We start from the raw sequence: 25,115 nt of genomic DNA on the forward strand, positions 1-25,115 counted from the left end.
GGTGGTAAATACTAGTAATAGCTGTTGTTGACAACATACTTAGACTCTGTCCATATGTCTGCCCGGACCCTCAGTGACCTTGACATCAACGTCACTCAACCTATTAATAGTTAACCGATATTGTTTTCGTCTCCCTAGGCAAAGGCTCTATCATGACACCCTCTGTGACTCAAAGACTACCCTTCCTTCACTAATGCAGTGTACACTTAGTGGCAGCTGCTCAAATGGGCCCCTCGCTCGGCCCTCTTTGAAATACACACAAATAACAAAGTTTGTATGATTGGGTCACATTTGCTTTCTTGTGCCCACAGTTTAGTGTGTGGAAAGAAAGGGTTTGTAAAGGTATATAAATATTACCATGTACAGTAACCTACTACTGATCTTGTGCTGTATGGTTACAGTTGGGCTACAACTTCTGTAGCAATATGGGTGGAGTGTGAGGTCCCTCATATGGGTCAAAGGAGGCAATATGATCCTCAAGGAAATAGAGTGTAGGCTAAATATGGTAGTGCAGAAAAGAATCCTCAGTGTTCATTTAACTCTTGAGTTTACAAATGTAACCATGTGGACACGTAAGCCGTAAAGGTCCACTGTCCACAAACATGGTTACAGTTCGACGTGAAAACTGTGCACAAGACTACCATTCCAAGTAGCTGTGACCAAAGTTTGCGGGCCATGGGTAATTTGGGTAGGCAACCCCGTCTGGCGGGTTGCCTACCGTCTGCTCGGAGTGCTCCGAGGAGCACACTTTTCTAGTCACACTCTCAGTTATAAATGGATAAAGAAACACTTAACTTGGTAGAGACCCATGAGTTTAAATAAGTTTCAACACCTGGATCTCAACTATTTTTTTTATTTATTTATTCAGACTCAGTGACATAGGGCCAGGCCAAACATTCACGGCTCATAAGTGCCATCTGTCACCACCTTTATGGTTAAAAAAATAATATATAAAATATTCTGTAAACAGAACACCAAACCCATTGATCTTGCAATGTAATTTCGACCTCGACCTAATTTCAATGCATGCACCTCGTGGTACTTTAGCACCTCAAAGGCATTAAAAAACTAAACTGCAGACTCATTATGCTAGGGTGGGATAGCTCAGGGTAGAGGACAGAATAAAACAACTTGCAATGGGCCTGGTCTACAAGATACACTACACCACAAAGACACCCATGTACCTGTCAGACTATTTCAATAGCTTAAAAGACACACACAGTCATAACACCAGAAGGAGCCCCACCGATCTCACTGAACCCAGTTTTGGCACAAACGAATCAAATTCGTTCTACTGCTATGCCACCAAAATGTGGAATGCCCTACCAACAGTCATACAAAAGTGTGACTCGTTCAAAACCTCTCTAAAATAGCACTTACAGGTGGCTGCAATTTGTAACTGGCCCCTGTAAAAAGCTAAAAGTGTTTTTGCATATTATTGTTTGTCTTTAAAGGGATATTTCACTTTCAAATAAAATAAACATAAAAAATATATATAAAAAAGTAAATGAAAAAAGTAATCACGGCCCCCTCACGCATTAGAATGTCCTTCTGGGATTTTTCCATTTTTTTTTTAATGTTTATTTTATTTGAAAGTGAAATATCCCTTTAAATGTCTCGATGAATTGAATACACAGAACCTCAATGGAAACAAGCCCTGGGCTTATTATTGGGTTGTCCGTTTAGCATTCTTTTGTGTAAATCTGTGCCACCATGCCTTTTTTTTGCAAACTGTTCATAAAGTCTTCAATCAATCAATCAATCAATCCCATGCAGACGAGGCTCCACCCATGAGGATCAGTGTCAGCTGTATGGACAACAATCAATACATAGAGCCTATGCCATGTAGTAGGCTACAGTATGTTACAGTGGTGGAAAAAGTACTCACATTTTGTACTTGAGTAAAAATACCAATACCACAACGTAAGTACTGAAAGTAAAAGTTCTCATTATGCAAAATGTCCCATTCCACAAGTTTCCAAATGTATAAAAATGCTTCGAAAATAGCCTAAGTAGTCCTAAACATAGGGCCGAAGTGGCTAATGAATGTTTTGTAATAATAATCCAAATCTACAAGTAGGAGAAATCTACAAGTAGTCTTCAAATAATTGTAGTGGATTAAAAGTACAATATTTTCCTCTGAGATGTAGAGGAGTAGAAGTAAAAGTATTGAAAATTGTAAACACTCCAGTAAACAAAAGAATCCTCAAAAGTGCACTTAAGTACAGCACTTGGTTACTTTACACCACTGGCTATAATACAGCAACTGCCTCAGCGTTGTGGACAATAGATATTCATTCAGCCATAACAAATAGCTGGTGAAATTATGAACAGCAGGAATCCGCCCGGAAAAGCAAACCTCTGCAAACCCATGGGAACGAACTTGCCTAACCCTAACGGTAGGCTACTTTACCTACATTTTGATACCAATACTTTAATACTTCCAGACTTTTACTTGTAATAGAGTATTTATACTTGCAGTATTGATACTTTTACTTAAGTAAAAAAAGTTAGTACTTTTTTCCACCATTGCGAACGGGAGGGGTGGCCAGCTTGTTCTTTAAAAATAACAATCACCAAAACACCAATCTGGGAAATCATTTAATAAAAAAAGAAATATTACCAAATCACCGACAGTATATAGATTATAAGACTACTTATACAGTAATACTTTTTTCTTTACCCTGCTATGCATAACATCTGAACTTGATACTGGACTATATATTTTATACCTTAATTAAATTGTACTGTATTGGTTTTCGCTTTAAAAATGCCCTTTATGCCTACCAAATAGCAATTAATTCATACTAACATACAATGATTAAGACTGGATGGGCGAAAGAGTTTTCAAGATAAGTGCTAAAAGCCATAGAAAATTAGAGAAAACTAGTTAAAACTAAAACAATTCGATGTTTCTATGGATAGCAGAGCAACATAATTTGTAAAATCCTCGCTTTTAGAGATGATGGCACAATTTGGTTAAAATGGATGAATTCTCGTCAAAATCAGGATGCTTTTAATTGACATAAAAACAATTTAATAATTTAACTAGGTCTATCACAATTATTACATAATCGTCTAATCGCTATTATTTAGCATTCATACTCATAATGGTTTCATTTTGGAAGAAAAGTGGAAATAGATCTACAAGCTCACAACACCTTGCATTGTGAGCTTGTAGATCGGCTATTTCCACTAGTCATGTTTTTTTAAAGTACAAAAATGTTAAATATGTCAGTCATTTCTTTGTATATTTAGGTTATTTGTCTGCCCTGTGTAACTTCAAAGCCTAAAAGCCTAAACAGAAGTGTAATTTTTATCCATGTCCCAGTGTTCAACGAAACAAACACAATTAGATTAATCACAATTATTTGTGACAATTAATCGTCACGTAAAACATCATCATCGTGACAGCCCCTAAACTTAACAAGGATTGCCACTCACCTAATGCTAATGTTCCCAAACGGTGGAAAAACGATGCCTAGAAAATGTGGCAACTTCTAACGTGTCCTGAGCTTTTACAGCGCACTCAATGAACAGTGGGTCTCATTGGCTGAAGTTAGGGCGTCCATTAGTCCTCCTCAACCAATCAAAAAGTTGCATTGATGTCGTTTTGGGGAAAACAAATGCATAAACGTTAACCACTTCAACCCCATATGGGTAACTGACTGGAGTCCCTCAGGGCTCAATACCAGTCTTTTCGATTTTTAATTTTAAAGGTTGTCGATCTGCTATTTTCAGCGAAAGCTTTCCCCACAATACCAATGATGGGGTTTAAGTGGTTAGAAGTAAGAGTTAATTTACATTAAAACATATATCCAATAAGGCGTTTAAAAGTTAAATCAACAATTTTCATCGTAAATAATAATAATAATCCAATATTCCATAGGCTTTAATGGCTTTTAAGAATTGTAGAGATCAGTTAATCGAAGTACTGTATATAAAAACATGCACAAAAGAAAAAAAAACAAAAACACAGTATGATGAGATGGCAGTCTAAACTGTCACATGATTAGCACTAGAAAACACATTCGTCAGGTCTCAGTCATTTTGAGAGGCGTTACTTTGCAAACGGCATGCCATCCAATTGCACTCAAAAAGGACCCAATGCAGAGTAACAAATTTGCTTTTATTCCAAAAGCGACACAAGTTTGTCTTAAAAAAAGGGGAGAGGGTACAGGGTCAAAAGAAAACAACACTGAACAATTCACCAAATTCTTTTATCACTCCTAGGTTAAAGGAAAGGCAGGGGGACTGGTAGGACACTGGATCAATTTTGGCTGGGTTTCAGAATCTTCCGGAACGTTCTCGGTCCCTTGACCTCCTCCTCTCACGGTCCCGTCCGCCACCGCCGCCTCCTCCTCCTCCTCCGCCGCCACCACCTCCTCCTCCACCACCACCTCCTCCGCCTCGTCCACGGTCCCTGGATCGTGAGCGACGTTCACGGGAACGAGAGCGAGAGCGGTGTCTGATGGAAGACGAAATGCTAAACATAGCATTATGAGGCAAAAATTAAAGATTATTGTGTCATGTTAATCATTCAACAAAATAAGCAAAGGTTCAGTCTTTTAACAGGCATCTTTTTTTTTAAAGTCAAATAATAAAAGTTAGCTTGTTAACTCTTTAAGATGACTGAAATGGTTTTAACTTGGTGCTATCAATCGTTCTGCAAAAGTATATTATTCTATTAAAATGGCAAATCATGTTATGTTCAAGTTTTCAATATTGCATAGCTAAAAAGGGCTTCGCATGCAACACACATGTACAATATCAAACAGGAGATGGACAGAGCACAAGAACGTTTTAAAAGACAGATTCACTTCCAGGAGCCACTTACCTTTTCCTGCGACGTCCATACAACTCCCTGCGGAGTTCCCGGGAAATAGGTTTGAGGTGCATGAAGTTACAGAAGCCGCCTCGGGTGCACTCTCTGTGAATGAACATTTACATTAGATTGTTAGTCAATCAATACAGTCAAAGGTAAGATGGATAGACAAATCTGTCCATACAAGACAGAAGGATGTTATTGTCAAGCACTATCAGTATACAGCAGTGATTCTCAAAACGGTTTAATTTCAAGGACACCCCAGTTTGATATGCATTAGGCCACATCTCTGGGACCCAAACTAACGTATATGTACCACGCATACACACATGTACAGAGTCAAGTACGCATAGCACAGATTTTCTGTCATTTTGAGGAGTTTTGAAGTGCATTTAGAAAATCAAACCGCTCAAATGTATATTTTCCTCATTTTCTTTCTGATCTTTTACGCAGGACGTTTTATCAGTTACATAACCAAATACATAACCAAACAAACTAGATGGTCTGGTGTTTGTGTTTAAACCTGGTGAGAAAAGTTCACCTGCAGCCACGTGGCACGTGCGCTTTCTGACCTACATATCAGGCGTGACCTGAGCAACTGAAGAGAACAAACCACATCTCCCACAGGACTGAATTATTCCTAATGCCGAGTCACAGAACAGATAATAGCCAGTCCAGTGGAAAATCACTAAGCGATTCATGCTAGCGAGATTTAGACATGAGACCATGATATGCCTCGCTAAAGGACAATCTGCTTTTTGATTGACAGAAATTGGCTGTTGCGAGATTGATTCTATGATGTTCTCAAGAACCTACCAGAGGTGGTGTAGAAAATACACAACACTCACCCCATCTCATACTGGCGGCAACAGGCTTCCCTGAAGTCAGTGACGGGTGAGAGCTCTGAGTGAATCGGCTGGCCGTTGAACCAGCGATTGTTCAGGTCCATGACTGCCTTCTCTGCATCCTCCTCTCTGCGGAACTACACACGCGGACAGTGTTATAAACATACAAAATGCAAACAGTTTCCAGCTTAATACTGTGTAGATCGTTAACCAAGGCTATGCACAATAATTAATACTTTTTCAACAAACCCCACAAGTTGCAAAATGTGGATGCACAAGTCAAATTGGCTACAAATTTCAATGGAACATTTTAAGAAAGTCACATACTTCTATTTCAACAACTTTTGTGACTTTGGCGTTTACGTTAAAAATGGGTGCACCATTCTAGTTCCTTCCAACACCAACCTTAACGTAGACGTTGCCCACTAAGTGGTCACCCAGGTTGTCACAGACGTTCATCTCCTCCACCTCACCATATTTCTCCTCCATCTCTGTGAACACTTCCTGTGAGGACAGGAGGAAGTAGAGATCAAGCTACATAAATAAAATAAAATCCCGGGACATGTCTAAAAGTTATTATGCTTGTGCAATGATGAGGGTCCAGATAACTCAGAATAGGACCCAATGCAAATGAAGGGTTTGAAAGCTGCAATCCAGGGCTTATTTTTATGAATGAAACATTGACCAATCTGCAGTGCTCGAGCAAATTGAATGCGTTTTTCTTCTCTTTTTTCTTCAAATAAAGCAGGTTCAGAGGGTATCCAGTTATTTATGATTTGTTTTAGTCTTTATTTTATTGTTTAAAATACTCTGTTATAGACATATGTATATCATGGTTTTCTTTTCTGAGGGTGGGTGGGTTAAGCGGCCTGGGTTGTTTTTCAACCACAGGACCGCCAGGTCAGAGGAACAGACAGATACTATTGTAAGCAAGCAAACTACAGATTGCATGAGTTAATGACAAGACAATCTATGCACTGAAAAGATGCACTTCTTTACAGGCATGCAAACAGCCCTGAGGTGAAAAAGGTGACAACATGTTGTTTTCTTTCGGGTCAGGTGTCACACAATTGCCTTATTTGGGTTCAAAAAGGTGACTGTAGCTGAAAAGTGACACTTTTGCATGTCTGTCTTTAATTTGTTGTGGGATTTTGTTTGAACAGTTTGTCTATGCATACATGACTTCAACACAATGTAATGTCTCTTCCGCTTGAAAAGCTTTTAATAAAAATTGGGTCACAAAAAAATACATTAACCAATCTGTATGGTATTATATGTTAATACAACACATCTGCAGTGATTGTAGGTGGTCTCCCTACTCTTCCATTGAGAAATGTAGACATTGTGATTTGGTAGGACACCTACTGGTGGACAAGTAGCACTGCCTTAAGATAAAAGCACAATATCTCCCCTCCCCAAGCAGGCATTCCATCTTGGCATTCCAGCAATGTAGTGTCCCTCACAGGAGACCTGGGTTTGAAATCTCAGGGACATAAATCTTACAGTTTGACGCTTTGCTGGAGCACTCTCCCACTGGCTTCCCCTAGTTTAGTGTCGAAGTGTCCTTGAGCAAGAAGACACAGAACCAAGTTTTCTTTTCTTTTCCAGACCCGGGTAGAAAACCTTAGAATTCAGCCATGTGACTCAAAGGGTACTGGCTGTCAATAAATTGCACTGTCCTGCTTGGTAAATTATCACTGTTAAACCAATACAGGATTCTTGCATCATCAGGGCTTTGGTCAAACACTGGCAACGCCATAGTGTTCCAGCTGCCCAACTAGGAGAGGGGCAGGGTTAGACATACACAGACAAAATGATGTGTGGCACGATGTCTGGATACCACGGACAAATCAAAAACACAAAAGGTCACTCACCTCGAAGAACTCGTCGTAATGCTCTTGCATCTCGACATCACTGACGGCACCTGCAACGCATGTCAACACCTCTAATCAAAGCTCTGCCAGATGAGCAGAAAATCAGCAGAAAATCAGCAGAAAATCAACCGCAAGTTAACTTGCTAACCTGCAAGATGCTATTCACTTTTTTTCTAGTCAACTAGATTTGTACGAATAGCACAGGGCCTAATGTGTCTGGTAGATTGATTTAGCAGCCATAGATACAATTTACAACATTACGCTGGTGGCTGGTGTTGATTTTCAACCCTGGTTCAGCTAGTAAGAGAAAATACTTCAAACATTTGAATTACACTAACTTTCCAGAGACAAAACGTAGCTGTGACTGTTACATTAGGAATATCACAACTTATTTTTGTCTTTCTGGAAAGCTACAGGTGCAACACTTTTGAATGAGGCATGCATAGAGCAGATATACATTGTGTTTTCAACAATGTCTGCAGGCTAGTACATAGTATCATCACATCATCCCCCTCCCATAGAGACCAAGATGACGTCAACTGAATTTACTACAATGATGTGGCATTGAAACTAGGCCCACCTAGTATTGAGAATACGTAAATGTGCCTTCTTCATGAGCCTATCACATCTGTTCTACATCAACAAAGACTCCAAGAATGAGGTGAATGAGCCAAAGCTTGGGTATTTAACCGATACTTTTCTTTCAACAAACCAAATGTGGACAACTACCAAATGTGGACAACTAAACTTTAATAAGTATCTACTTTATAAAATATACAAAAATTGAAAAGACATAGAAAGACAATAGTTTTATCCAGGGAAATGGGGTTGGGAAAATTAAAAGGAAGATGTTTCTAAACTCTAGTTCAAAATGTCATTTTTGTGGACAAAGTATAAATTAATTTTGACTGTAATTCAGTGCAGGGTCGAGTATATGAAGGGACAACTTACAGTGTAAACCATCGGCAGACTGGGCAGAGTTTTGAGGGTTACGGTAAATGTTCAAGAGGGCAATGGTCTGAAATACAAAACAAAAGACTTATGTGACACAAATCAAACAAAACACAATGGGGTTTAGAGGGAGGGGAAGAAATTGTAATTAGATATTAAAAGAAAAAAGTTCAAATCAATCCATCAATGAGCTGGTCTTTGAAATGTGGTCCTTTAGTAATGCCAGGTCCTGTCTGTGTGTCAACTAAGTGAGTGTCGGCTGATGAACACAAAATAATAAGCAGTGCACAAATGCTGAAAGAGAAAGTAAGTTATTTTGGGTGAATTCTGTCGGGGCATCTGCACTGCAATCACAGGGATCCGAGAAAAGGCCATTCCTTCACCTCCGAGTAGACTTATTATATGACCTTTTGTGATCTGACCCAAGAGGAACTTTTGGGGGGAAACAAAAATAATAATCCTTTACAGCCATCAAGTGGTTTAAATGAATGGTCTGGTATCAACAGTAGTTGACTGAGTCAGGTTTATATGACCTTATGCTAATTCAATTAATTAACACATTGAGTGCCAAAAACGGTCCGGACCGTTTTTCATGATCTTAACATGGTGTGCCAAAAACGGTTATGGCCGTTTTTGGGAAAAAATATGATTTTTTTTTTTCCCTGTTTTGAAAAACCCCTGGCACTCAATGTGTTAACTGTCTGCAATACAGATGCATGCAGATCTTGCTGTTACCTATTGAGACAATTGTAGAATGTATTACATTCTATTCTATTGGTTAAGAACCATAGACTAATAATACCTATTGGTCACATGAAACCCCAAATCCACAACCAATTAAAAAAAATGGTTTGACAGCTTTCTTTTCTAATTGATGGCTTAACCCATTAATACCTGGAACGCATCTGTGTCACTTTAGATTTCTTTGGCTATTCAAAAATAGCAGATATACAAGCTCATAGCGCGGCACCGAGTGCCGCGCTACGAGCTTGTAGATCTGCTATTTTTGAAAAATCGTGATTTTTTTTTTTTATATTTTTTTCTGAAAAATTGTTAGGATTTAGATTTTTTTTAGACGAGGCCTCAGGTCTTAATGGGTTAATAGATGTCTTAAGTCTGGGCTCCAAAGATGAGAAGTCTGGCCAATTCTAAGATCCCTGTTTGGAAACAGAAGTCAAGCGTCAGCGCAACAGAGTAAAAAAGATGCCACATTCAGTGAATCAGACAGACAATGCGAGACTCCACGGCCCATCCTAAACCTACCTGTGTGACAGGCTACACACAACTAGCATTGTTCACGCCCTGTTCAAGTGATACTAATTACGCCCACCAGTACGACATGAATACTGGTCGCGGCCACCAGGGGTTAACACATTTTGTTTCATGGACTACAGCAGCTGGATCACCCAAAATCCTGCTGCACACCAAGTTATTGTGACTTTTAGATTGGTATTATTTGCCTGATGCCGTTAACTCACAGAGCTTCGGCCACACAAACACTATGCGAGGGCCCTGGCAAATCCCTCCTGGGGCCATTATGAGGACTAGCCTAGGATGTTTGCTTTGAGATATTTGGGGGGTAAGGAGGAAGTCTTTTGTGTACACGGTAACGTAAATTTGGAGCTTGTGCCAAACGGCCTGAGTTGCTTCGTCGGATTGTTAGATGATCGACATTTTAAAACCGAGGAGGGGAGCCGGGTAAAAAAAAAGCGGGGAGGGGAGGTGGAGTGGACTTCTACACTCCATGTGCTAACAAATCTTTGGACCTACAGCGAGAGACGTCGGCCGTCTGTGCACTGTTTTGGGGATTACGTTAGATGTTTTGAATCAACATGGTTTGCAGAGGGAAGAATAGAAACACACACCGTCAGAAAGGGCTGCTGGATGAAAATCGAGCTCACCACTTGTTCTGTCTGTGTCATATTGGCTGCGTCCCTGTGCCCGAGTCTTACACCAGTGCAACATCTGCATAACTTTACAAATGTCTTGCTTATAGACACGTGATGATCCAGCACTCTGGTTATCTGTGGTTCACTTAAGGGTTAAGCCCAACACCCTTTCAAATTTCTTAAAGGGCAATTTAAGAGTGGATGTAAAATTGTACTCACGATTGAAAGATTGTATCTGTCACCTGTGACCTGCTCATACATGTATGCAACATTACATGTTGTTTATGTTGGTTATTGGTCCATTAAGAGGGTATTTGTAAGTGAGCTTCTGCGTTTCGTGTAGGGTAGGCATTTGTGGGGCAGTCGATAATGAAACAATATCTCCAAAGAAAGTGATTTTCTCCTGAACAGCATGACTTTTCTCAACTGCTACAACAGTAAACCACCTCCTCCTGTGTTAAAGGTGAGACTTCAATGAAAGAGGACAAAAACAAATATGTACAAAAGACAACAGCAATAACCTTGTTGATGTTTTATAGAAACACAGAACTGTAGTCAGTTGGGTTCAGGCTAAAACAAGGCTATATGTCAATGTCATACAGCCGTGGTTTAAAATAATGTTTAAATGTTGAGATAATGTAAAAGTGCCACAACATTTAACAGAAACATTGTTATACAAATCATTCTTGAGACAAATACATTTAAATAAAATATAAAGCTCAAGCAGTACATCATCAGTGGTCAAATTATTTCACAAAAGAACAATATTTTTTCTGTCTTTTCCCCCCCAAAGGTACGATTGCAAGAGTAATGTTGTGAAACTCACCTGACTGAATGTTGGCTTGTTGTGCAACCTGGAGCAGCGATCGCCATGTCTGCAAGCTCCAATTTTGAAGTAGAAAGAACAATTGACCCTGAGAGCAGAGAGAGAGAGATTAAAATCAATGTATCAGTTCCAGTCTTGCCATGTCCGCTTATTATAAGCGACTTTAAGCTCATTTTACTGTGAAGTTGCTTGTAAATATTGGTAGTTGTGGGTTGCGGTTTTTAGGGCTTGTTTCTAGAGTGTAGTTTGTTATTTGGGCTTGGTTCACAATTTTATTTTTGAATCAGTGGTTTTAATATTTTCATGTCATGGACCCCCAAAACAGTATATATTTGTCCTTAACCCCCATCTGAAAATGTTTTGTGGTAGAGCCAAATGTTAAAAAAATCTTCCAAATCTTCCACATTTTATTTCAAGATTTTTTTTGAAAATAGCAGATCTACAAGCTCACAACACTGTGTAAGCTTGCCGATAGGCTATATTCAATGTATACAGTATATTTAGGTTTAAAGTGCTCATAATGGCCTAGTGCCCGAATTGCTTCTTTTGGGCTTGTTTTCCTAGACCTGGTTGCTTATTTCTCACAAAATCTGGCAACACTGACAAAAATCAATGCAACTTGCTGGAACCGTGTTGAGCCGAGATGTGTGCACCCATCGAAAACTGTAAACTATAGATTATGACAAACGATTTAATTGGCTATATATTTATACATTACATATTCACTAAATTATAAATAATATTACAACATGGGGTTAAATGTAAAAGTGAAAGCTAGAAACATGGATTCTAACACGTGTGAATAAGTAGCCTACACACCTTCAACAACAAATAGTACAGTAACTTTGTGATATTGTGCATAATAATTGTTTATTCGCATCATTCCATGTCTTATTGCTGATGTTTCCATGTATTTATGATTGATATCGTTGTTTCGGGGGAAAATAACTGTGATATCAACGTGTCTTTTTGCTGCACTCCAAACAAAACCAGTGTTGCCATGTAAGCTTATTATAAGCGAGTTTGGGCTTCATTTAATGTAAAGTTGCTTGTAAATATTGGTAGTTGCGATTTTTAAGGCTAGTTTCTAACGTGTACTTGCGTATTTAGGCTTTGCTTCGGTTTAACTACATAGATATATATTTAAACCAGTGGTTCTCAAATATTTTCATTAACATGTTTTGTGCTACAGGTATCATTTGTGTTAGAATGTTACAAAAACGTTCCACATATTCCACATTTTATTACAAGAGCTGTTGAAAATGCGACACGCTGTGAGCTTGTAGATCGGCTAGTTTCAAATAGCCGGTGCATATGTTGCATAAGTGCTCATGTGGCCTAAATTGCTTCTTTTAGGCTCCTTTTCCCCAGACCTGGTCGCTTATTTCTCTCACAAAACATGGCAACGTTGACCACCACACTGTGGCTGTGTGGCTAACAAGCTAAGCTAAACAGTCAACAAATTACAATGCACAAGTTGCGTGACCCGTTTTCTGGCAAATTAATGAATAACTCGCCACCATAATCATGTATTTAAGGGGAGATTAATAACCAATTGGTTAACCAATTCATTAATTTGCACGCATTCTCTCTTCTATCTCCTTCCTGTGTTTCATTCAAATGCGTTGTTAGCATCACGTTAGCATGTTAGCAGTCCTGCAGGGTGGTTGTGGACACCATGCAGTGATGATATGAATACGTAGCGGCCACGGAGGGCCGTCAAATCATTACAAATATGCGTTCGCGTTCTGCGAGTTGTTCTGTCTGCGCTAATAATGGAACAAAACGTGTTATTTTAAACTTACTTGTCTTTCTCTGTGCCGAAAATGGATGCCAGGTATTCCGCCATTTTCGGCTCGTCGTTACTCGTCGTCAGACGTCAGGCACGTTGTTGTCTACGTCATTACGTAAAAAGGAAGGACCCTGTTGCAGTGTTGCCAGATTCTGCGAGAGAAATAAGCAACAGACGTAAACAAGCCCAAAAGAAGCGACTTGGGCGGGCCACATAAGCAATCAGCACTTCTTGGGGGAAAAGTGATTTTTTAATGTACTAAAAAACACAAATTCTGTATGGAGTCCCTGGCACAAAACATTTTTCAGATGGGGGTCCGTCAGTCCGTGACCGTGTGGACAAACACATATTAATCTGGGGGTCCTTGACATGAAAATGGTTGAGATACACTGGTTTAAAGAACATTCAGGAAACAAGCCCAAATAAGCAACTTACACTTTAGAAACAAGCCCAAAAAACACAATCAATATTTACAAGAAACTTTACAAGCCCAAAGTCGCTTATAATACGCGGACATGGCAACCCTGCTGTATGCTGTTACGTCTTCTTCGTTTGATTTCCGTTAGGCTGGATACTGTCGGTACATCACATTGCTGCCCTCCAACAGGTCGCGAGTAGACCTGAAAATTTGAAATACTCCAGTAAAGTAAAGATACCTCAACTACTCAAGTACAGTACTTGTAAAGTACTGAGTAAATGTACTTTAGATACTTCACACTCCACTGCTTGACACTGCCTTGCTTTTTAAATTTACTTTATTGTAGTTTGACAGGTTTACAAGGTATGCATGGCCACACAACATGGTAATAAACATTTAAATACAAGGCAATATACATCAATACATATTTACAAAAAATATAGTGCTTTTTCTTTTTCTTTTTTTTTTCCTCTTTTTTTCTTTTTTTCTCGTTTTTTTTCACAATGTCAGTAAGTGCCATGGCTTCAGTTTTTTGTTTCTGGAGTCAATAGTTCTTTGTCTTTTTAGTTCAGTTATGACCTGTTTCCAGACCACCTCTCCAGATATGGACTCTTGATGTAGCACCATGGCACATCGTGTTTTCCATAGCTGGTTAATCACAGTACACACCACGTTCCAATGGAAATCTTGGTCCATGGCCGACATTTTTTCATCAAAAACTCCATACATAACAGCATTATAAGTGACATTAATATTAAAACCAATGTGTGCCATTTTCCCCCAAACATATTGTGACCTCTGGCAATCTAAAAGAAGGTGTTCAACAGATTCATCATGGTTACAATTTTCAATAGGACATTTTACAGTTTTTACAAAGCAGCTCCATTTTACCACTGCCCTTACTGCTAGTCTCCTCACTGAGATCAGCCACATGACATCTCTCTTTGTTTCAGTGATGTTTTTATTCCACATATTTTTAATGCAAATCTGTTTTTGAGACACTGCCTTGCCTTGCCTTGCCTTATTTCCCCTTTCCCACTGCTCCTCCTGCTACCCGTAACCAGAATGGTTACTTTTATTATATTATATTAATTATTATATAGATGATAGATAATGTGTTCCATAGAGTTAAAAATAAGGTTTGCACACTTAAAAAGTACCCTATGATGCACATTTTGTAAGGTTCTTCTTGCCGCCTTGGTCCAAAAGGGGGCGCTGTGGGGCTACTTTTATCTTTCATACGGCTCAAATGGGCTATAACCAGGGGTCTTCAACAGGGGGTCCGGGAGGGGTCCTTGGCCTGAAAACGTTGAAGACCGCTGGTATAGACCAATTATTTGTTTACCAACATTGAGACTGGATGCACAGGTGATTGTTTCATGCAATCAATTCTCAACCTGTTGTTTTGGGGTGCGCTGGCTTCAGCACACCCCAACCTCCTCTTGTGTGTTGGCTAGTGCTGCGCGCCCTTGCGAGACCTGACAGAATGGCTTTCATTTGCAACCAGTATGACGCTTGCAACCAGTGTGACGTTGTCTGTTAAGGGGTCTATCATATATAATCATAACTCATTCCATTGATCAACAGGATACAAACAGACATATATTCAAATTATTTTCTTTCTTTTTAAATGAATAGTGCTGATTTTTTTCTCCAACCACCCTCATGAATCAATAAAAGTTAATAAACCTGCCTGTTGGATTGTTTAAAGTAACTATGCAGAATTTGTCAATGTGCCATAGTGTGACATTTACTCTATTTAAACTTTGGTCCCATGTGTCTCTCAGTGCAGTGGCAGGGTTTGGGGTTCAATTCCATGTGTAGTTCAACAACTGTGATACCATGACATTGAATTAAAGTGTGTGTGTGTGTGTGTGTGTGTGTGTGTGTGTGTGCGCGTGTGTGCGTGTGTGTGTGTGTGTGTGTGTGTGTGTGTGTGTGTGTGTGTGTGTGTGCGTGCGTGCGTGCGTGCGTGCGTGCGTGCGTGCGTGCGTGCGTGCGAGTGAGAGTGATTGTGAGTGTGTGTGTGAGTGAGAGAGAGAGAGAGAGAGAGAGAGAGAGAGAGAGAGAGAGAGAGAGAGAGAGGGAGGAAGCACATGCATAGTAGCATCATTCAAGACTAAAACATGTGATGGTTGGTTTCACCTACAGAGGAAGCCATGATTTGAGGAACGTGTAACTGTGTCTGGGTGTTTCTGTTGCAGTTCTGTTGTCACTTGTCAGACAGAGAGGACCCAGAGCTGAGGAGAGTCAGGAGCCATCATGAAGAACCATCTCAGCACCACCATCCTGCATGCATCCGTCTTATTAATTGTGCTCCTTATGAGCTTGGACGTCCAGAGTAAGTCATTCATTACTACACATTTCTACCGTTACTGCCTGAATACGTATTGTACTTAAAGGCCCAATCCAGGATCCTTTTGATCCGTATGTAGTCTACATTAGGGTTATAGTCACATACTTTCTGAGAGTTTGATTTGTCGATGGAACACATTATGTTGGATCTTTCTCAATCCATCATAAATTAAAAAGATAGACGTTTTATCACAAAGTTTACAGAGATTACCAATGTAAACAATCGTATTGTTTAGGGGAGACATTACAGCTCCAAAATACAGCAAATCAAAATCACTTATCATTCTGTTGTCTAGTCTTTCTATCAACAGTCAATCACCTACATCATCATGTCTCAGCTACTGTTCTTTATTTTTGGTGGGGCGTTACCCATTTGTTACTCTGCCAGGCCGAAGGCTGGAGCAAGAGATTATGATTTCACCCTGTGTTTATGTTTGGGCCACTGATAGGACCTTTAGATGTTGGATGTGTGTGGAGTGTGCTATGTATGGTCTGTTGTCTGTCACTGTATGTGTAGCCTCGGAAACCCATGCCTTTTGTTTCAAACTGTATGTGAGGCTCCATTGTTCGTGTGTCACTGTCTACACCAGCATCATGTTCCTTGTCAATATGTCTCCAGGCAACCATGACAGAGGTCACACGGAGAACTTTTGGAAATGCATGGTTATAACGTTAACGATGGTTGTGGCTGGAATTGCATACATATTTTTCTCTCCATTTGATATGCCTTGCTAGTGGGTTACATTGTGCTACTGTAGAAAATGACCTCAACTCAATACATAGCTTCAGCAGAGTCACCAAGGCCAATTCATCTATATTTATTGCATTTGGTGAATCACGTTCTTCGGATTCAGATTACAAGGTTATTAACATTTAAAGGGATATTTCACTTTCAAACTCATTTTGGGTCATTTTATCGTCTACTCAGGCTTTTGGAAGCCCCCCGGACAGTTTTTAAGTTTCTTGATTCAGTATTTAGATATTTGATATTAATTTTATCAGACACTTCCTATACAAATCCATTGTAACTTCAAACTTATTTCTGGTGACTGATGTTGTCCTTCTAATACGTGAGGAGACTGTGTTTTTTCAATTACATAATCACATATATATGAAAAAATAAATAAAATAAATGAAAAAAGTAATCGAAAAAACACGGCCCCCTCACGTATTAGGAGGGCAGTATGAGTCACCAGAACCAAGGACGGGTATTTTAGATAAATCTAACATGGTTAAAATGGAGTTAGAAGTTACAATGGGTTTATATAGGAAAGGGGCGTGTCTGATAAAATGAATACCAAATATCTAAATACTGAATCAAGCAACTTAAAAACTGTCTGGGGGGCTCACAAAAGCCTGAGTAGACAATGAAATGACCCAATTTTTTAAAAAGTGAAATATCCTTTTAAACCTCTGCCTAATGACTACAAGTGCAGATTTAGAAGTATCACTCAAGTCCATTTTGAGATGTTTTCATGGTTGTTCTCATTATCAGCATTATCAATTTTATGTTGCAGCACTGTGCACACTCCTAGTTGACATGTTAACAAAGCGTGGAAAGGACGCTGTTGATGTTCTAATTTATAGAACAAAAGGTAGCTCCACAGTGACGCTATATTAAAAATCCAGTACTTTTACTTTGTCAGGAGTCTGTCTGGTGTCTTATACAATTATATTATACCCAGGTTTCTGTGTCAAATATCCTCAAGACACACACGCACGCGCGCACGCGCTCGCACACACGCGATAAATTAGACTGTGTGACTGGATGTCTAATTCCTATTATGCTCAAAGTAAACAAATCATGAAAAACAATACTTGATTTAGAACAACACACAGTCTTACTTTCAGGCTTGTAGGGTGGTCTAGCTGTTGAGTTGTCAACAGTCTCCCTGTTCAACATGCTGAACTCCTTCACGCTCCCTCACTTTAAGTTTGCATTCACATACACATCATCTTAATATATAAAATGGAAAATTAAAACCTATATGTCATCTTACTCCAGCATCCGTATTCGGTTGAAAACATTTGCAGAAAATAGCAGATTGCCACACGTTATGAGCTTATAGATCAGCTATTTTCAGCGAAGATATTAAGCGTAGAGAGCTTGCAGACCGGCTGTTTTCAGCAAAGATATTTAGTGTAGAGGGAAAACAGACAATACACTAGTACGGAGCTCTGAGGGACTCCGGTCAACCAAGTATAGGGTTTAAGTGGTTAATCCCCATAAGAGTCAAATGTGTATCCATTTATGTCGCTAATAAATGAACACACATTAAAGGACCATTAAAGCATCCTTGAGCAAGACACTGGACCCCCACCCGTTTACTCATTGTAATTTGCTATAATAGGGGCACTCTGGTGAATCACTGAGTTAGAGTGCATACAAAAGAGAGAATTATGACTAAGCTACAGAAGCAGTCAATTTTATCATCAACTTCATGTTGAAATTTGTTGTCCAGAAGATCATATCTGGATGAGAGAGAAGCTGATAAACAGCTAAAAGACATGCACATCCCAGACCTACTAGGCTGGATGCTGGATCAAAAAAGTTGAACAGTGTATAAGAATAAAAATCTGCACACCAGTATTGCTGCTCCCAAATGTAATTTTATGTGGTAATGTTTCAAGCCACCAGGTCTGAGGAAGAACCTGGTGGCATTTGGGAGCAGCAATACTGTGTGCAGAGTTTTATTCTTATATACAGGAGGTATGGATTCAGGATCTGGCCCTGGTCTCCTGCATGAGAGACCACATTTCTAACTCTCATTGTGGGAATCCCGGCCTGCTTGGCCAGGACCAGGGGAGATATTGCACTTGAGCATCAGGCATCCTTCTGCTACCGAACACCAGGGTCTAAATATCTCAATGGAAAAGTAGGGAGGCCACGTCCAACAACTGCAGATGTGCTAGTTATATTGTATTAACATACTTTACCATATGACATTGGTTAAAATAATATTTTATTCCTTAAAATAATTTCTGGATTGCAGCTTTAAGCTTCAATGAATATTGTGGAACAGCCAGAACTCAGGAGCAATTGATTGGATGACCTCAGTGACCTAGGGGCACAGTGAGGGCAAGTTATCAGTTATGATGAAGCCAGCTCATTTAGTTAATATTGTATTACATCAACAAAATGCCTAAGCGTTACTGTAAAGTTAGCTTTATGGAAAATTCACCAGGAACAAATGTTGCCAGATACAGTATGTGTTTAGACTAGAAATGCAGATTTTTGTTCATTTGACATGCAATTGTTTTATAGTGTGTGGGAGTTTGTTAATGGAAAATGTGCCGTTTATTTCGTAGAAACAGCATAAATGGTAAAAGTGAGGCGTAGGAAAATGACCTTTTCAAAGCCTTGCATTATTACTCATTAGTTTCAAAAATATTTTTCCTTGCATTCTTCTGAGCTTGTTCTTATCCTGCTACCTTGTATTGATTAGCATGAAACCAAATGAAAAGCTGAAGTCAGATTAATTCCCTCACAGCGAGCTCTATCATATAGATCCTAGTTTTCTATAAAAAAATACATACTATTTCTTTAAATATATAATGTTTTTGGCATTTTATGTTTTATTTTTGACACGCAGTAATAATAATTAAGGGCCTCGGAGGTGGCTTTTACTCGATGACGCACTGGGTGCCCCTTCATATACATTTTTATAAGCAAATGAAACAGATTAATGTTTGAGCTTTAAAATACTTATGATCCTTATTGCATGTGTTTATTTCTACCCTGTGTTAGTAACTGCAGTGTAATATGCAGAACCTTTTTCAGCACATTCACAATCTCAAAAAGGCGCACACATATCCATAGTAGGCCTATTTCACATGTGCTGGGTAGAAAAAAATAATTAAGAACAAGAGACAATACCCGCACAGTGCTTTTATGTGTGATTTCAGTTTTATAGCATTATTTCTTACAGTGAACACAGAAGAAGTGAGAGGATATTTTCACTTCTCCTCGGTTAGTAACACTAACACACCCGTGTTTTACTTTACTACGTTGTCGTTACTTCTGTGATGTCTCCTTGCAAAATAATAGTGAACTTAAGAAAAAAATTGCTTTAAAATGATATTTTGTAAATGATGACCCCCCCCCCCCCCCCAGAAAAAAGAAAAAGGTTTGAATAGAGCCGACCATTTCTTAATGCCATTGAGGTCATATTACAGTTCTACAGAGACTTAAGCAACTCTACTGTGGTAGAGTCTATGATTGTATTTTACTTGATACTATAAATATGTATAGTAAGGTATATGCTATAGGTGGGGTTGCAACTCATTTCCTGTGTAAGCCTCCGGCTCTTTCATGCAAATCATGTTCCCACTCTGTAGGAACTAAGTCAAATGTCATATTAACGTGTGTAATCCTCTGTATGTCACCAACATACCACTTTCACTGATAATGAAGGGGAAAGTGTCTGGTCATATTTAATCACGCTGTGGATTCATACTTGTGTTTCACACTCTTTCCTTCCTGTAACACTCACAAATAATCTGCTTTAAGAAGTTAGCAAGCTTCATTTTCACTTGTTTATAATATGAAGATATCCAGTTTGAGAGACTAGCAGTCATTACTAGAATCTAGATTTTTTTTTATTTTTTTATTTCATTTTATTTATATAGAACATTTCCAGACAAGTCACAAAGTGCTTTACAGAGCAAAAAATAAAAATAAAAATCATGATAAAACTTTGGATAGAAGCTATAACAGACGATCAGCGAATAAAGCAAGTGGCACAAATACATACAGATATAACCAGATAAAACAAAAATGACAGTAAAATTTAAGAAAAGGCCTTAGTATAAAGATACGTTTTCAGAAGAGATTTAAAAGATGATACTGATTTTGCAAGTCTTAGGGTGACAGGTAGGGCGTTCCACAGTTTAGGGGCCCGGACTGCAAAGGCTCTTCCGCCCTTTGTGATGAGCTGGGGTGTGGGGGTCTCCAGGAGGGCCTTATCTGAGGATCTGAGGCTGCGTACAGGCCTATAAGGTTCCAGCATGGCAGAAATATAAAGGGGGCCTGTATAAGTAAGGTTGGCACATTTACACAGTAAGTTAAGGACAGAAACTGTAGAGGCTATGAAGTGTATTCTTATGGATATGAGTATATATAAATATGAATTATTGCACACTGTGTTATGTACACTATGCAAAGGAAATATTCGCACATCCACTTTCATCCACTGTTCAGATGCAGGTGCGTTGGACAGTGACAACTGAAGCAATCATTAAAGTATTTCATGAACAAAAATTCTGCTCACTGCTCCTGCTCAGCAGCATCAGTTTTTATTCATGGACGTTTCGGTCCCTCTGGACCTTCATAAAGAGTGTCTTACACTAAGACATTCTTGATGAGGGTCCAGAGGGGCCAAAACGTATGTCAATTTGAATTAAAAACTGATGCTGCTGAGCAAGAGCAGTGTGCAGGAGTTTTGTTCATGTATTATGTACACAAAAAGGCTAACAGTATTTTGGTAGTGCAGTACATCTGTGTGTGCATGTGTGCGTGCATGACATGCATGCGAGAGAATGGGAGGGAAAGAGATAGAGAGAGAGAGAGAGAGAGAGAAGGGTGTGTATTGTCATCATTTTCTCCATGCAATTCAAGATCTTGACCATGATCCAGCATCTCAATATGAAACGCTACCATCAAATGTGAGATAGTGACAACGCATATAATCATTTACTTACTTTGGATGTTTGTTAATGTTTTCCCAATACAGGTCAAGATAATGATTGTGTGACAGTCATTAAAGTACGTCGCAACACTGACTATAGAGTTTCACCAGGGGACCCACTGAGGATTAACTGTACTGTGGAGTTCTGCAACAATGCACCACCAGTGATGTCCTGGAGATACAGAGATGACAATGCATCACCAACCATCATTAATGACAGTACTCACATTCACATGAAGTGGGAGCAAGAGACAAATTCAAGGGGATACTTTTATCTGTATTTTGGCAACATAACCAAAAGCAACTCCGGGCTATATCAGTGTCAAGCTGGAAGTTCTACGATGAGTCACTGGATTCATGTTTATATCTCTGGTATGTATCTCCATTTCCACACATTAGACTCTTATTTACATCTAAATTGTACAAGCCCATTTTGGGCGGGAACCCCTATTTGTAACTATACCAATCAAGACGGGAATCAATTTTGGGGTTCCTGTTGCCGTACAGTATAAAGCAACATAAATGTTTTGTAATTTTTGAATATATATTTGAAGATTTTCATAAAACTTAGGTCAGGATTTAGAAGGCCTTTTAAGAATCGTCCTCAGGTTTAAATGGGCTAGTCTGCCAAAGGACATTCGACTCTATATCACTATTGATTAGAATAGAATAGAGAAATCAAAGCTGGTTTCATTTAGCAGGGGGAAATTCCCTTATTCCCTTAAATTTCCCTTATTTTTTCTTTTATATTTTTCTAAAGTCCTATCTATCAGACTGTTAAATCCTACAGACACAAGCCTTTCTGTGACAAAGCATCAATCTTTCATGTATTCCAGATAGTGATGAGGTGACCACTGCTACATTAAGGGACAACACATCAAGTGCAATAGGTTCTCACATTTTCTTACAGTCCTATGCATCCCCTTGTTGCAGTACAAGAGGTGTTCTATAATTCACATAATGCTATTTTTGCATTTTGCATGGCTAACGTATACTTTGTTGTACATTTGTTGTAAGTATAAACAAAGCTATAGTGTTTTCAGTACTTAGCTGAGTTTCAGGAAACACTGAATTGAATCCAATGTCTTTCTTTCATCACAGAATTGAGTGTAAATTCGGAGTCTATGGGCATAAAGTGGCAGTATGTTTATCCCGCGGCTGGCGTGGGGCTTGTCGTCATAGTGATAATTGCATCTGTCCTATCAATGCAACGTTGCAAAGGTAAGATGCTCCAAATCATCTAAAGTCACATAAAGAGTCAGAACACACAGTTATCATTATCTGTCACACATTTGCTCCCTCAAGATATACAAGCATTAAGAAAGATCTGCAGACAAATCCATGATCCACCTCACAGCTCTTATTCATTAGCTCCACCAAACGGTTTATATTTTAAGCCCTATCTGTTTGTTTGACTGTGTCCAACATATCTCCAAAAGTCATGACCTGATTGCTATATTTGCCGTGCACATGCATGCCCCCAAGAGGAAGAAACCCTCTGATTTTGGTGTGACCTTTCCATCAGACCAAACTTTCAAATGAGCAAAAAGGAGATATTTTAGGCATTGGCTTTTCTGCACTTAATTTAGTGCATTGTTGATGGTTCCTTTCTAAAGACACACAGTAGGACTTCATTCTGCATCTGCGGACATGATTGTGGATCTGAAAATGGTAACTGATTACTGTACACCTCATGACAATGTGTTTTGTCCATCATGCAGGGAAACAAATGAAAAAGGAACTGACTGAGAATCAGGTATCATAAAACATTTATATATTTATGTGACCTAACACCTCATTCAGTTTTCTGTTCCTTTAAAGCCTCCTCATTCAGTTTTGTGCCTTTAAACATAGATTTGTTTTTGGTGTGATCTGTTTTCTTTTGTATGTTTACAGTACATGTCCATACCCATGTCCCATCAGCCACCACCTCAACCCAGAATCCAACCTCACCCAAGTCTCACTCCCCATGAGTCCTTGCCCAGCAGAGACCCTGCATGTACCTATGACAACGCCCTGCTTCGACGAGCTTCCCAGCAGCAGACAACATCCATGGAGACGGTCATCATTCACTCAACAGCGTCAGGGGCCCATGACCACATCTACAGCAACAGGAAACAGGCACAGCGAGGGAAGAAGACAGGAGGAAATGATGAAGAGGACAGCTCTCTACTGTACGCCGCGCTGAATCACCAGATCCCAGGTGCATGTGTGCGTCCCCCAAGGCCTACAGAGGAGACTTCCGAGTATGCAGCAATACGCGTGGGTTAATTTAGGCTTTATCGTATGACCACGTCACTCACCAAAAAGAGGATTTCCAACTGAAATAATTTGTGACGTGGTTTTCAGTTGGAAATCCTAACTTCCTCTACACAGAATTTCAAACATAATGTTAGTAAGACTTGAAGTTACCTTTGACATTTCTGAGTTCTCCCTTTGTGCCGTATTTGTACTGTTGAAGTGCTTGTGGGGAATCCTGTGTGGTTTCTTTTGATGATAAGCTGTGGATGATAATGTGACATCAGTAATCAATTCAATTCGACCAGATGTTGCCCCCACCGCCAAGCAAGCAAGGAACCTTTTTAATGGGAAGAAACCTCGGGCAGAACCAGGCTCTGCCTTGAATGTATCAATTAACACCCAATGCTGTTATACACACATTATTACTTATTATGGCATTTGTTTTGTTAAATATATTTTACAGCAGTTTGTGACTTTGTTAAAGCGGTAGGCCTACACTTAAAGCACTTAATTTCAACACCTAGGCCTATGCTGGCTTTTGTGTGCAACCCAGACAGTTTTTAAGTTGCTTGATCAGTATTTAGATATTTGTGCGAGTATGAAACGGTACAGGGAATTGGGCGGAAGGTATATAATAAAGGATTCTAATTACATTATTACGGTACAACCAGCGTAGACAGGCTATAGGGAGACACATTGTTCAACAGTGAAAACATGTAAAAGTATGTGGTATGTTGTCATCACTAGGACAAACAGACACCCACACACTCACCAAATGCAAATAGACTATTTGCACAGAAATGTGTTTCTGTTATAAACAAATGTTTGTTTATACTTGCATTGCTATCTCCAGCTATCTTAGATTTCGAAAATGAATATTATGTATATGTAACACTGATTCTGTTGATTTGTGCAATCAAAAATATTGTTTGTGCTTTATCCATAATTGTTTTATCACTGTGTTATGAATTGAATGTGTTTCTATTGATGACCACTTGATTATTTCTTCCAATAAATGTGTCTGCTTAAGCAGGCTTCACTTAAAACCCCCCTGCGGTTCACATGTACTGCATACATTTCTTATGTGTATGTTTTCACACCAGGATGAATCTGGGAGAGTTCTGCACTGCAAAAACCAAAACCCACTTGTTCCACTTCCTGTATGAAACTCATATCATTGTACTGTAGAAATGTGTCTGTGCGTGTGCACACGTTGTACTGTACCTGTGACTTCTCACAAGGATTGAGCGTTGCTGTTTTTTTTGTTTTTTTTATGTGACCTGCTCCATACGTCAAATAAAAGCATAATTGTTTTGCAAACGTGTTTGGAAGTGGAAGTGGAACTCAGGGCAGTGTGTAAAGGTGCACAAACCAAAAAGCCAGTGCTTTGCTCCTATCTAGCCTACAGTATG

General features: G+C 39.3%; 2 protein-coding genes across 3 annotated transcripts; one reads left to right on the forward strand and one right to left on the reverse strand.

Annotated features, from left to right (window-relative positions):
* Window positions 1–3,876: 3,876 nt before the first annotated feature.
* LOC311040785 (splicing factor U2AF 35 kDa subunit-like) lies at window positions 3,877–13,148 on the reverse strand. Of its 2 annotated transcripts, none has more exons than XM_084051146.1 (8): window positions 13,016–13,148; window positions 11,211–11,298; window positions 8,496–8,562; window positions 7,545–7,594; window positions 6,076–6,174; window positions 5,674–5,807; window positions 4,838–4,930; window positions 3,877–4,468 (listed from the first exon to the last, which is right to left on the reverse strand). In XM_084051146.1, exons 1-8 carry the CDS (start codon window positions 13,057–13,059, stop codon window positions 4,288–4,290), a joined length of 756 nt encoding a protein of 251 aa, XP_083907272.1. In that variant the 5' UTR covers window positions 13,060–13,148; the 3' UTR covers window positions 3,877–4,287. The 2 variants fall into 2 exon arrangements, with proteins under 2 accessions (XP_083907272.1, XP_083907271.1); XM_084051145.1 differs by having other exon boundaries at window positions 3,877–4,486.
* Window positions 13,149–15,551: 2,403 nt separating this feature from the next.
* LOC311040800 (B- and T-lymphocyte attenuator-like) lies at window positions 15,552–25,017 on the forward strand. Its single transcript, XM_084051157.1, has 6 exons — window positions 15,552–15,761; window positions 21,508–21,834; window positions 22,299–22,352; window positions 22,564–22,683; window positions 23,184–23,218; window positions 23,359–25,017. Exons 1-6 carry the CDS (start codon window positions 15,683–15,685, stop codon window positions 23,731–23,733), a joined length of 990 nt encoding a protein of 329 aa, XP_083907283.1. The 5' UTR covers window positions 15,552–15,682; the 3' UTR covers window positions 23,734–25,017.
* The last annotated feature ends 98 nt before the right edge of the window (window positions 25,018–25,115 follow it).

Source organism: Gymnoscopelus microlampas (assembly GCF_963454915.1).
Source record: "Gymnoscopelus microlampas genome assembly, chromosome: 24".
Classification (NCBI taxonomy): domain Eukaryota; kingdom Metazoa; phylum Chordata; class Actinopteri; order Myctophiformes; family Myctophidae; genus Gymnoscopelus; species Gymnoscopelus microlampas.

What these genes read in the sequence shown, in the direction of transcription:
- LOC311040800 (XM_084051157.1), top strand. Translation starts at nt 15,683, where the DNA reads ATGAAGAACCATCTCAGCACCACCATCCTGCATGCATCCGTCTTATTA. An exon ending in CAACACATCAAGTGCAATAG is followed by an intron (nt 22,353 to 22,563) that starts GTTCTCACATTT and finishes CTTTCATCACAG; the next exon opens with AATTGAGTGTAAATTCGGAG. An exon ending in ATCAATGCAACGTTGCAAAG is followed by an intron (nt 22,684 to 23,183) that starts GTAAGATGCTCC and finishes TCCATCATGCAG; the next exon opens with GGAAACAAATGAAAAAGGAA.
- LOC311040785 (XM_084051145.1), bottom strand. Translation starts at nt 13,059, where the DNA reads ATGGCGGAATACCTGGCATCCATTTTCGGCACAGAGAAAGACAA. An exon ending in TGGGCAACGTCTACGTTAAG is followed by an intron (nt 5,808 to 6,075) that starts GTTGGTGTTGGA and finishes CCGCGTGTGTAG; the next exon opens with TTCCGCAGAGAGGAGGATGC. An exon ending in TGCCGCCAGTATGAGATGGG is followed by an intron (nt 4,931 to 5,673) that starts GTGAGTGTTGTG and finishes GTTCATTCACAG; the next exon opens with AGAGTGCACCCGAGGCGGCT.